The sequence below is a fragment of the Diaporthe citri genome (genome assembly GCF_014595645.1).
Source record: "Diaporthe citri strain NFHF-8-4 chromosome Unknown scaffold_2, whole genome shotgun sequence".
Lineage (NCBI taxonomy): Eukaryota > Fungi > Ascomycota > Sordariomycetes > Diaporthales > Diaporthaceae > Diaporthe > Diaporthe citri.
The window spans coordinates 5,378,302-5,390,758 of NW_025064847.1; the positions used below are offsets into that span (position 1 = coordinate 5,378,302).

Genomic DNA, 12,457 nt, shown 5'->3' on the forward strand with positions numbered 1-12,457 from the left:
GCGAAGACCTCAATCTCACTCCCAGGCCCAGATTCCCGCGGTCACAGAAAATTAGCCCAGGAGCCAGTTGATTTCGATACTGAACAAGCTTTTGACGCAGCCGGCATCTCGGGGCTCTGCGTGCCATGAGCTTGTCGAGTTTATCTCGACCTGCGGAGTATTGGCGAAGGGGAGCGACTCATCTCAGCCACCCGACAGGCGCTGGGGTCAGCCAGCTCAAGTTCCACTTTTTCACGTCTCTCATTCTGAGTCTCGCATACTCTGGTCCTGTCTGCACATCGTCATATCCCCGTTGCGATCCTCACCACGGCGGTGACCATACCTACCACTCTCAAAAACGCCAGATGAGCTTGTTCCCCCAAAAAGCCCACATGAGATCGGCGCCCAGCAGCTGCTTCCCTAAGCGCAGTTCTGGTCACAGGCTGCCCAAAGTCCCCCCCTCACCGCTCATGCCGTGCGAAGATGACCTGCCTAGCAGCCACTCGAGACCTCCCAGACTCGCGGCCCCTTACAACTTCGACTTCGTCGCGCCGGCATTCTCGGCCGCGCTGCTCCCCTTGACCTAAACAAGAAACCCGAGGTGTCAGTGGATGATGCGCACAACAGACACGTCACAAGCTGAAAGAGGACGGTGAGTATCTGGCTTACCTCCTTCTCAGTCGCCTCCCTGATCCGCCGCCCAAGCTCGGTGTTAACCCTCGCAAACATGCCGTACGTCCGCTCCCGCGTGTCCTGGCGCGCGCCGCACAGGTGCACCGAGACGTTGTGCACGAAGTTGTCCTGCTGGCCCGGCGTGCGGCCGAGGACCTTCCAGAGCCCGTCGGCCTGGGCGTAGTCGTCCGGGTTGAGGCCGGCGAAGACGGCCGTCACGGCCTTGCCCTGCCACTCCTCGTGCGCGGACGTCGGGTTGACGGCGCGGTAGGTGAGGGGCTGGTAGGTGGACGGGTAGTTGGGGTTGGCGCCGTAGTTGCCGTCGACGGCCATGGCGCCGTCGCGCTGGTACGGGTTGAAGGCGCGCAGCGGGCGGTTCACGGGGATCTGCTGGTAGTTGACGCCCAGGCGGTGGCGGTGCGTGTCCGGGTAGGAGAAGAGGCGGCTCTGCAGGACCGGGTCGGCCGAGGGCTCGACTCCCGGGACGAGGTGCGAGGGCGCAAAGGCCGCCTGCTCGATCTCGGCGAAGTAGTTCTGCGGGTTGCGGTTCAGCGTGAACCGCCCCACGGGCCGCAGGGGCACCTCGGCCTGCGGCCACACCTTGGTCAGGTCGAAGATGTTCCACCTGAAGCCCTGCGCCTGCTCCGGGGTGAGCACCTGCGCGTACACGGTCCAGCTCGGGTGCTCGCCCCGCTCGATGGCCTCGAAGAGGTCCTGCGTGTGCCAGTCCGGGTTGTCGGCCGACATCTGCCCGGCCTCCTCGTTGTTGAAGGTCTTGTTGCCCTGGTCCGTCTTGCAGTGGATCTGGACGTACACGAAGGAGCCGTCCGGCTTGGTCCACTTCATGGTGTGGCCGGAGTAGCCGTTCATGTGTCGGTAGGAGTATGGCGTGCCCCGGTCCGAGAAGAGGTGCATCAGTTGGTGGACTGCCTCCTGGTGAGTGCTGAGATAGTCCCAGAACATTGTCGCATCCTTCAGGTTAGTCTGAGGGTTGCGCTTCTGAGTGTGGATGAAGAGAGGGAAGTTGGTAGGGTCGCGGAGGAAGAAGACCGGAGTGTTGTTGAACACCCAGTCCCAGTTGCCCTCCTGCGTGTAGAATTTGAGTGAGAAACCTTCTAGATGTCAGCAATCTGTTTAGGACAGTGTTCGTGTCAAGGGACATCTCACCTCTTGGGTCACGGGCAGAATCAGCGGAGCCCTTCTCGCCTCCTACGGTCGAGAAACGAGCCACCAGCGGCGTCTTCTTGCCGATCCCGTTCAGCATGTCAACGGAACAGATGTCGCTGATGTCGTGCGTGACCTCGAACTCGCCGTAGGCACCGGCGCCTTTGGCATGGACGACACGCTCAGGAATACGCTCACGGTCGAAGTGAGCCAGCAGGTCGATCAGGTGGAAGTCCTGCAGCAGCAGGGGACCTGGCTTCTGGCCGAGCCGTTGCCAGCTGGACGGGTTCTCAACTGGGCAGCCATTGGATGTCGTGTAGACTGGCTTCTCGCCGTAGCGATATGTTGGCTTATCGTCGGCGACCATCTTGTCTGGTGAGGTGTGGTTGTCTGTTAAAACTCTTCACAGATGCTGAGATTGGTCAAGGTAGGTAGTCTATGTCCTAGATGTGTGATGCCAGGTAAGTGTTGGGTTAAGGAAACTTCACTACGCTCGACAGAAAAGCCACGAAATTGGGAGACAAAACGGCTGGCTAAGTGGTGAAAGGAATTATTTACGTAGACATAGATATATATCGACCCCCGCCATCGCCTCATCTACATTGGCCCGGTGCATATGGGTACCCATCCTGCAGCTCTCCGTCCGTTCGTTCTGACCAGGGAGCAGGTCACGCAGGTCTACTCACCGTGAGAATGCCGAGAATCAGGGGGCCCCAGGCCAATGGGTGGCCGGATATTGGAATACGGTACAGATCTGGGAATGGGAGTTCTTGGGACTTGCATACTTTGTGGGCCCGATTCAGGAAAAACCCACCCGTTGCCACTTTTCCGAACGTAATTGCTCCCCCGGGCTTCTTGGCTGGATCCCAACGCTGACGAGTCTCAAGCAGCCACGAGGAGGGGTATGAGCGTTACGGGTGATCTTCAAGTCACTGGTCGTAGTGATAGACTCTCCTCTTCCCCAGTCATGTGTGCATCAAGTCATAAACGGCTGAGCCAGCAAGACAGATGTACGCTCTTACACTACGCCCATGTATGAGTTCCATGCATATTTGAGGTCATGCTAATCAGCCAATCAGCCATAGATGTGCCTGTCCTCCAGTCCGACAAGTAAGTCACAACACGCACGTGCAAGACGGCTACTGAGAGACACTTTGAGGCAGCTTCATAAAGTATGAATTGACCCGATCTCTTGCCACTTCGAGTCCGAGGTTCTCATTAGATCTAGCATGCATCCCTCACACAAATCCCGCACGTTGCCATAATCCTACCATTAAACATGTTGAGCATATGAAAGTCACAGACAGGACTCTAGGATTTTGACAGGCGTCAGTGTCTAGTGTTTAATGAAGTTGAATGCAGAACAGCCTTGTCCTTCGTCCAAGGCCCAGACGGTGATAGAGCCAGTCATACGCACAATCATTCAATCGCCGACTGACCTGCTATCTCCCAGTTGGTGATAGCATATTGGACGGATTACTCACATCACTGACTACCAGGTCTGGTATCTGCAGCGAGAAATCTCCCCATCCGGTAAAAGACTATTGGAGGCTGCTGATCCCGACCTCTCTCGGGGTTCGGCATGTGCTCCCCTGCAGCAGGCTGCAGCAGGTCGTTGTCTCTTCTTGGCTGTCGTGTCAGCCTCCCTCTGCCCCTGCGAGGTCGCTGTTATGGACTCCGTCGCCGTGGCTTAAAAGAACGATCTCGCGTCTGTATTCATTAAACCGTACTATCGCATAAGCTGTGTATGTACATGCTGTTCCAACCCACAGTGCACTCTCGCCCGCCTGATGAACGCCGTTGCTAAGGTCAGAGATTGCCAGATTGTCTGCCTATTAGTGTGAACCGCCCGTTGGGAGGCAGCCAAGCAAGTGAAGCCGATGAAGGCCGGGCTTTTGAGCACTGGCGTGTGCTTCCGCGCCCTTTACTCTTGGGAGACGGTTTGCTGTTCTGGTCAGCGCAAGTGTTCTGAAGCCCGGGAGAGATGTCGAACTTACCACCAGCCAGTCCATTCCCTCGGTCACACCACTACCGTCAACCGCCGAACACGCCATGATGCTCCAATTCCTGTCCCTCAGCTCTCCCAGCCGCAGCGCCTGTGAGATGTCGCCCGCCCCTTTTGCCCCTGGCTGGTCCTGCTTGTTCGCGAACACCAGCAGCGCAGCGTCCTTCAACTCCTCCTCGTTAAGCATGGCTGCCAGCTCGTCCGCTGCTGTTTGTAGACGCTCTATATCGGTGGAGTCGACGACGAAGATGACGGCTGCTGTGTTCGCGTAGTAGCACCTCCAATAGGGCCTAATGCTCGTTTGACCGCCGAGATCCTGTTGCAAGCGTCAGCCCTCTCGCTCCGACGGCCGTTTCCGGTGGGACCGGGGGGGGGGCGCGTACCCAAACATTGAAGTTCAGGTTCTTGTATGTGACCGACTCAACATTGAACCCGATTGTTGGGATCGTTGTGACCACCTCGCCTATCTGCACTGCGTGTCAGCAAAGTGTCACTCCGGCTGAAGGTGGAAGCCAAGCGGGTCTCGTACTTTGAGTCTGTAGAGAAGGGTTGTCTTGCCAGCGTTGTCCTGGATCGAAAGCATCAGCAAAGAGAAACTCGGCCTCTGGCACATGCATCTCCGTACCAATCCCAAGATCAATATCCTAATTTCCTTCTTTGCCCACAGGAGGCCAGAAAGCCATGACATTCCCTGACCCATCTTCGCTTATGCTCCGCCGAGAAACGCCGTTTAGGAACCAGTGTGTGGCCGCGCCGCAGGTCGTGCCGAGTGTGTGTTCTGGAGTTTGGGGCGTCGGTTCGGGCGTGGCCTCCGCGCCAGGTTGATGTTTCACCGTTTGCGGAAGTGAAAGACAACGGTTGCGGGAGGAGAGATGATGGATGGTTCGCCGGGTATGTTGGACTGGTCGTGTGTGAAGAGATTATGGACAGGAAGAAAGCTGCCAGATGGGCGATTTCCAAAGAAAAGTTTCGAGATAATGCGCTGGTACTCGCTTCCAAGCTTGGCACAACGGTTGCATCAGAGGCGTGGGCTGTAGCTCGATGGTGCCGCTGACGAGCGTCGGCTCCTCTTCCAGCTGGCTCCAACTCCAAACCCAGGGCCAGGGGGGAGGGGCCAAGGGGCCAGGGTTTCCAGATTTGGGCCATCCGCCCCATCGGCCCTCCCGGTCTGGCCTCTGTTGCCCGCCGACGCTGCTAGCATGTCCAGCCTGCCCGGTTTGCCTGCCAGCCAAGACAATCAGTCAGCCAGCCAGCCAGCCAGGCCAGTCTACCGAGTCCAAGCGCTCAAGGACGGGCTAGCTCCGTTTTGCCGGACGGTGGCCCACCATTTCACGTGACTACACCAAAATCAAAAATTATCCCATCAGCGTAACTCGACTCTCGTCCAACTGGACCCTCCCCCCAATCGACCAACGAAGACGAACAACCAGCCACTCGACATCGACGACAATCAGTCAAAATGCCGGTACGTACGAGATGATGGATGATTCAATCAATCAGGGTGGAACATGGCGATTTCTATATCGGCTACGGACATGCGACTGTTGGGTCTGGCCACCACGGCCCCGCAGGGCCGGCTTGACGAAGAGCGATCATGGGAAAACGGGATTTCATCGTGAGAGACCACGACGCTGACGGGTCATGACCTTACACAGAGCCACAAGTCTTTCCGCACGAAGCAGAAGCTCGCCAAGGCGAAGAAGCAGAACCGTCCCATCCCCCAGTGGATTCGCCTCCGAACGGACAATACCATCCGGTACGATTGATCCCCGCGAGAGAAATCCCTATCGTACTGCGTGTCGTGTAGGCACGGCATCGGCTGTTGCGATGGATTGCCTGCACGGGCGCCCACGGGTGCAAACGGGGAAACGAGAGGATCTGTTTTGGCTAACGGGATTGATTCTGCAGCTACAACGCGAAGCGGAGGCACTGGCGCAAGACTCGTCTCGGCATCTAGATGCATCACCCACAACGCGACTGCCTCTTGCTGCTCTTCTTCCCCATCAATTAGACTTTCTTCACGATACCGACTACCAGCTGTCACAACCCACGATGGACGGATGAAATCCACGGCCAGCAGGGGCGACGAGAGTGCTGGAGTGACATGGCGTGAGGGCAGGGAGAGAGGAATCATCATCATGGACTATGAATGACGGAACAACAAAAGGGTTCTTTTCAACTTGGTCCCGGACAAGGTGTCTTGCAGGGTTTGCTGGCTCTTTTCAGCCGCACATTGCATTTAGGGACTCGGAGAATGCGAAAAAGAAATGCCAACTGATTGACGTACTGTCCTTGTCTTTGCTAACTGGATGCTTCTTGCTGCAAGCAACATCCTGAACTTGTGTCCTTGACTTGTGACATGTACATGGCTGATGCTGAACTTGCCACTTGTAGCCATACGACGCCTCAGAACAGCCTCCGGAACTGTGATTAAAGACGGCTGAGCCAAGGCTATGGAAAGGAGCCGGCAAATACCAATGGAGCATGCAATGACACGTCTAAGTGAAATGGCCCATGGTGTATGATCTCATTCATCCGCTTCAAATCACAATACCCCATGTCACTCGGCTACTAAGCACGGCTGTATCGCCCAGGTGGGTGCCTTCACTTCTCCTGCTGTTGACACCCCGAATGTTGACTTTCGTGTTTCATACAAACGGCCTGCTGCCTACCGGTTCTAAGTGCTGCTCACTGTAGTGGCATTTTCAAGTCTCATAAATTTAGTTTGGATAGCTTTGCTGGCTATTACCGAGATGCTCTCTGTGAGCGCTTGCCCAGATATGGCCGTGGGCTGCCTGAAAAGGACCTAAGATAGGAGTCATTCTATATGAGCACCTACCTATGTGGCTTGTGAGGGCTGTTACAGTCTAGTATTTTCTCACCAGTCCATGAGTTCTCGTCTTGTCGGCAGAAAGAATCACAGCCAGCTCAAGCATGGAGGAATGAATGAAGTCACGGAAGATGAGGTCACAGGATCAGAAGCATAATTAACTGTTAGGGGATTCCAGTATCTATTTTCTGCGAAACTGAGCAGCTGATAAAGTAACTGTGGAAGAAGTGTGCTCTACTGAGCGCACTGTCGGGTACTGTCGCCGAACTTCATCATCATTTGAGTCGGCCCAATGTTGAGTAAGAGCACATGGGCTCAAAGGCTGCTCCTCCCAGCGTGCCCAAGCTGAACAAGACCGGAATCTCCCCTGAATGACTTCTGTTCCGAAGCCGAAACTCTCCAAAAAGCAACCATTTAGTCAACCTCAAACGCCGAGCGAGATGCCGAGAGGGTAAGAGCCGGCCATGGACTGAGGACAAGGAGAAAAATGTCAAACCGTTTGCTGACTGGACGCCGGTGACAAGCATCGGCCAGATGTTTAGCGGTCTTCAGCCCACTCGTTCTCACGGCGGATCTGTTCCTCCTCCTCGGCGGTAAAGTCGTTGGTGATGTTGAATGTCTTGCGAATCTCCTCAGGAGACTTGCCCTTGATCATGTTGGCAACTGTCTTGCAGCCGACATCAAGGAGCGCCTTGATGTCCATGTAGTTGGCAGCAAGGATGATCTCGAAGAGCATCTCCTGATCGACCTGCATGTACTTTTGATCCCACTCGTCGATCTCAGTGGTCTTCTTGCGGGACTCGGAGTCGTCGTCCTGGGTGGGCAGAGGGTCGTTGCGATGGTGCTTGCACCACTCAACAATCTTCTCAAGGACAGGTTGGGTGACGTTGGGGAGAGGGACGGGCTGAGTGGTGGCGGCCTCAAGACCCAGATCCTCAATCAGGTTCTTGAGGAGTATGGAGCGCTCGGCAACAGGCAGCTCGACGCGGACGATGCCGCCATCGTTGCACTTGAGCTGCAACTCCTGCTTGTCGCGGGGGGTTTCTCCAGACATTTTGGCTGATTGTTGAAGGTTTGGTGGAGGTAAGCCTGGTTGTCTGTGTATTGGCTAAGAAGCTTTATGGTCAGATGCTGTGATGACGTTTGCGAGAGGAGATGTGGCCAAGAAGTGGTGACGCCTGGGTAGAAGAGAAGAGATTGGGGAAGATATGAGATTGAGAATCTGAATGTCTGGGTATTTACCTTGAGGGATGGATTGTAGTTGCGGAAGGAAGTGGGTGGGTGGTTGGTGGCTGACGATGATGAGAAAGTGAAAAGAGGAAGCAGCGTTGATGGTTTGGTTCAAGTCAAGTCAGGCAGCGTGGGGTTGGAAGTTGGGAGGTGGAGGTGGTGCAGCGCTACAAGTGGGGCCAATCACTGGCGCTGCCTGGAAACCAGGCAGGTAGGCAAGGGTCCTTCCTCCGGTGACTTTGAAGCCGCCTGTGATGTGGGGTGTGGAAGTGCAGCGACACCTCAGGCAAATTCCTCGTTTACAATCTAGCCCAAAAGAAGCGCTGCTAGGCAATGACAGGACAGAGAGACTGTACAAGACAAGAATGCCTGAGACTGCTCAGGTGGTGCAAGGAAAGGCAGGAAAGACGGCAAGGGATGACAAAGGAGATCCAGTCAAGAACAGGAATGACTTACACTTGATGAGTTGAGGTTTGCCTGGTTGTGTAGACGACGAAGATGACCGATGGTATCTTCTGGTAGTGGAGGGTGTGAGTTAGCCAACCTCGTTGTTGTTAGATGGATGGAGAAGTCTGGCGAAGCGTAGACGTGGTTTGGGTTTAAGTAGCCGTGATGTGATGGTGATTTGGGCGGGTTGGTAAAGCAAAAGGTTAAGTGAATGGAGCGGAGAAAAGGATGGTTCCAAAAAGACAGGACTGACTTTATTGAATGTCAAAGCGCCGAACAATAGACAACCTAAGTTAGTTCCGAACCGGTGTACCTCCGTTATTGTTGGCGGGCAGATGGGCAGACGGATGCACAGTACAAGAACAGGTCAACAATGAACTTGAGGTCGAAGAAGGAAGGCAATGGAAGGCACAGTGACCTCCAAGAGGCCTTTTGGGCTGGGGTATTATGGCAGAATCTCAAAGTAGCCATACTAAAATTGGCAGCAATGGGCCCGTGGCCTGCTGGTGGCACAGGAATTGACCCAAATTCCAAAAATGCTTGCCAAAAGTTGGGTAGCTCTTGCATAGACTGTGGCTTGCGTGAGAGCAACCAGATCAGGTTGTGTACACCTAGGTGGCAACCCAGGTGTCTCCTCTAGACAGGGAGGAAAGGAAGCCTTTGAGAAACCACATTGCTGAACCAGGCACGAAGGATGATTTGATGCACGTCTTTGAGCGTTGGTGTAGCAATTCCTTCCCGCGTGCCTGTGACTGGCCAAGCACCGTAGTCAGAGCAGTACAGTGCCCTGCAAGCCCTGTCCGCAAACAAAGATCATTCTGGGAGAGGAGGCTGGAGAAAGCCTTGTGGATGCCTTCGAAATGTCCCGCATCGGGAACCTCTGATGTGCAGATCCACCTCCAAGGCTTCTGCAACCGATCCACTAACCTTCTGGGCCACGGGAATCTCCTATTCAGGGTGACTCGCCCTGCTGGGTGGGCTGCCAGCGGTGATCTCCTGGGACCCCTGCCCCAGCTGACGGCTCGCTAGCGTTTGATTGTCCAGCTACCACCCCTGCCTGCTGCCAGCTGAGTCCAGTCCACTCGACCCTATCTCCCCAACATGTGGCCTCGTCGCTTGACGGGCTCCTGACGTTTTCATAAACAAACTTACTGATCAGACGATCCAGCTTTCACTCATTGCAAAGACGGCTGTTGGGACGTCTCCTGACCGTTCGAACCCTCCCCTTCTCCTCCCCTCCCCAACATGCCGTATGCAGCCCGGTTGCCCACGGTCGAGAACGCCCCCTTGAAAGCCGCGACAAGGCCCCGCAGATGCTTCAGCTGGAATCTCTAGGAAGAAATCGAGGTCAACATGTGGCGCCGCACATACCTGTTTCTCCTGGTCGTCCGGCTGTGGTTTGCTCTGTCGCCGAGCTATCTGCACCCTGACGAGAACTTCCAAGGCCCAGAGGTCATCGCAGGTAAGACAGCAGTTCCTCACTCGATCTTCCACTTAGCCCCCTGGGCGCGCGTCGCAACATTGTCACGCCGCGACTCAGTTCGCGCGCCCCTGATCCAGACGCGGACGAACTCCAAATGACCGACCTGTCTCGAACCACGCTGACCAAGACATTCGTGCAGGCGAGATTTTTAAGTATCCCGTTCGGCTGACTTGGGAATTCACGAGCGACCACCCGATCCGAAGCGTCTTCCCCCTATGGCCGATCTACGGTCTCCCGATGCTCCTCCTCCGGTGGCTATGGATAGGAAATGGTAAAGACGGCGAAGTCCCTCCAATCGCGGTGTTCTGGACTCTTCGAGCCCTCATGTTCGTACTCAGCTTCGTTCTAGAGGACTGGGCTATCCACGAGCTTGTCCAGTCGCCCCGGCATCGCCGCGTCGCCGTTTTGCTTGTCGCTTCGTCATATGTGACGTGGACCTACCAGACGCATACCTTCTCTAATGCGATCGAGACGCTGGTTGTCGCTTGGAGTTTAGTCCTGATAGAACGGACTATCGCGATGCCTGTAAACACGGTACGTGGAAACAATCTGCTTATGGAAACCGTCGCACAAGGTCTGACGTGATTGTCTGTAGCTACAAACTCCTCTCCTGGCACCCGCGCTGCTTGGATCCATGGTGGTGTTCGGCTTCTTCAACAGGATAACTTTCCCGGCTTTCCTCCTTATCCCTGGCCTTCGGTTGATCCCTTACTTCTGGAGGAGGCCCCTCGCACTTATGGCGACAGTATCCTCAGCGCTCTTCACCGCATTCATTGCGATTTCTCTGGACACGGCATTCTACAGCAGCCAGCAGATCTCATGGACTGACTTGATATGGCACCCGATAATTACGCCCTATAATAATCTCATGTATAACATATCTCCCTCGAACCTGGCGCAACACGGAATCCACCCTTGGTATCAACATATTCTTTTCAACATCCCCCAGCTGATTGGACCGGCGGCCATCTTGCTGTTTACTCGACCGCACCTCTCGCTACGCCTCTACTCCGCGATTTCAGGCATATCCGTGCTTTCAGTATTCCAGCACCAGGAGGCTCGGTTCCTTCTTCCCACAATCCCACTGATCCTCTCATCAGTCAGACTTCCACACCAGCAGAAGGTCCTACGGGTCTGGACTACGACATGGATCGTATTCAATCTTATCTTTGGCACACTGATGGGCATCTACCATCAAGGAGGCATCGTTCCTGCACAGGTGTTTATGAGCAAGCAATCCGACGCAACGAGAGCAATATGGTGGAAGACGTACATGCCGCCCATTTGGCTTTTGGACGGCAAGGCTGAGACACTGGAAACCCGCGATGTCATGGGTATGCCAGGCGAGGACCTTTACGCAGAGCTCACAAATATCGCTACGTGCGACGTCCCGGCGGACCGGCGAAACCAAGAATACAAGAAGGAATCCAACGGAACTTATCTCATCGCCCCTACATCAGCTACGTGGTTGGACCCATATCTTGAGAACAAGGGTCTAGAGGGTCTGAGGTTTCGAGAGGTATGGAGACACAGCCATCATTTAAATCTGGACGATCTAGATTTCGCAGAAGACGGCATCTGGAACACGCTCAAAAGGGTTGTTGGGAGACGAGGTTTAGCAGTATGGAGGGTAACAAAATCATGCAAGCGATGAGCACAGGAAAATATTTGGAAAAAGACCGGATTAGATACGCAGAGATACCCCCTTTCCCTTTTCACGAATGGACGAAATACCTATTGAATCTCCTGGCAAGGCCAAGTACTCCTGGTTTCGATGCTCATGTCATTAATGCAGCGTGGACCCTTCCAAGTCCAAATTCACAACCTAGACCGGAAAGCCCAAGATCAGCTTATGTAATTGTGCTCGTAATAGGTCCTCAAATACTGGCTGCAAAAGCTCCCCCCCCACTTGAGGCAAAGAGCTCAACCAGCATCAGGACATCCAAATGAGCTACCCAAGCAGATCCGCGAAATTCGAGTTGTTGGTCTAAGCATCTCATAACCGTCAAAACTGTCCGAACAATTTCAACATGGCCGGCTTTAGACTCGAACTTTTCAAGGTAGCGTCTCCACCTTTTTTTTGTGCAGCCTTTGAACCCCCAATCGCTGACTGGTATTTATTTAGTTCGGCATGTACCTCTTCTTTCCCATCGCCTTCATGGGATATTTCGGCGTCAACCTCGACGAGCGCTTCGCCGTCCCCGACTTCTGGCCCAAGCCCGAAGAAGCGAACAAAGTGCCGACAGAACGCGACGAGATCAAGACCGAGCTTGAGAGGTTAAGGGCAAGGAGGCTCTACCTACGGGACAAGAGGCTGGCGGAGGAGGCGAGGGAGCAGGCCTTGAATCCGCTGCAGGCGCCAGAGCAGATACACGACCAGGAGCCTCAGGCGCAGCCTCAACAGGAGAAGAGAAGCTGGTGGTGGTAGAGGAGTTGAGGGATTGCAAAACGACGGGTCGAGGACCGTGGGCCACAATACGGATCGAGGGGCAAAAAGGAAAACACCACTCAGTGTAATAATTTACGGCGCATGGACTAGGAAAAAAGCACAGGCGGAACCTGGGCTGGGCAATGGCATAATGTGCACCAACCGAGGACATTTGGCTGGGTGAAGATGCGTCTTTACATACAATTGTTGTCATGAGGT

At 54.7% G+C, this 12,457-nt stretch overlaps 5 protein-coding genes across 5 annotated transcripts; 2 read left to right on the plus strand and 3 right to left on the minus strand.

The window, feature by feature from the left end:
- Positions 1-508: 508 nt before the first annotated feature.
- On the minus strand, positions 509-2,182 carry INS49_007029 (uncharacterized protein; the record flags this gene model as incomplete). The annotated part of the gene is made up of 3 exons (XM_043167794.1): positions 509-562; positions 649-1,763; positions 1,819-2,182. 3 exons carry the CDS (start codon positions 2,180-2,182, stop codon positions 509-511), a joined length of 1,533 nt encoding a protein of 510 aa, XP_043028938.1.
- A 1,557-nt stretch (positions 2,183-3,739) lies between these two features.
- Positions 3,740-4,520, minus strand: INS49_007030 (uncharacterized protein; the record flags this gene model as incomplete). Its single annotated transcript, XM_043167795.1, has 5 exons — positions 3,740-3,760; positions 3,813-4,136; positions 4,204-4,287; positions 4,350-4,388; positions 4,446-4,520. The coding sequence occupies 5 exons, from the start codon at positions 4,518-4,520 to the stop codon at positions 3,740-3,742; spliced, it is 543 nt and encodes a 180-aa protein (XP_043028939.1).
- Positions 4,521-5,414: 894 nt separating this feature from the next.
- INS49_007031 (uncharacterized protein) lies at positions 5,415-5,777 on the plus strand (the record flags this gene model as incomplete). The annotated part of the gene is made up of 3 exons (XM_043167796.1): positions 5,415-5,435; positions 5,476-5,576; positions 5,729-5,777. 3 exons carry the CDS (start codon positions 5,415-5,417, stop codon positions 5,775-5,777), a joined length of 171 nt encoding a protein of 56 aa, XP_043028940.1.
- Positions 5,778-7,188: 1,411 nt separating this feature from the next.
- Positions 7,189-7,704, minus strand: INS49_007032 (uncharacterized protein; the record flags this gene model as incomplete). Its single annotated transcript, XM_043167797.1, has 1 exon — positions 7,189-7,704. One exon carries the CDS (start codon positions 7,702-7,704, stop codon positions 7,189-7,191), a length of 516 nt encoding a protein of 171 aa, XP_043028941.1.
- A 1,976-nt stretch (positions 7,705-9,680) lies between these two features.
- Positions 9,681-12,238, plus strand: INS49_007033 (uncharacterized protein; the record flags this gene model as incomplete). Its single annotated transcript, XM_043167798.1, has 4 exons — positions 9,681-9,789; positions 9,950-10,344; positions 10,406-11,329; positions 11,936-12,238. 4 exons carry the CDS (start codon positions 9,681-9,683, stop codon positions 12,236-12,238), a joined length of 1,731 nt encoding a protein of 576 aa, XP_043028942.1.
- Positions 12,239-12,457: the final 219 nt, after the last annotated feature.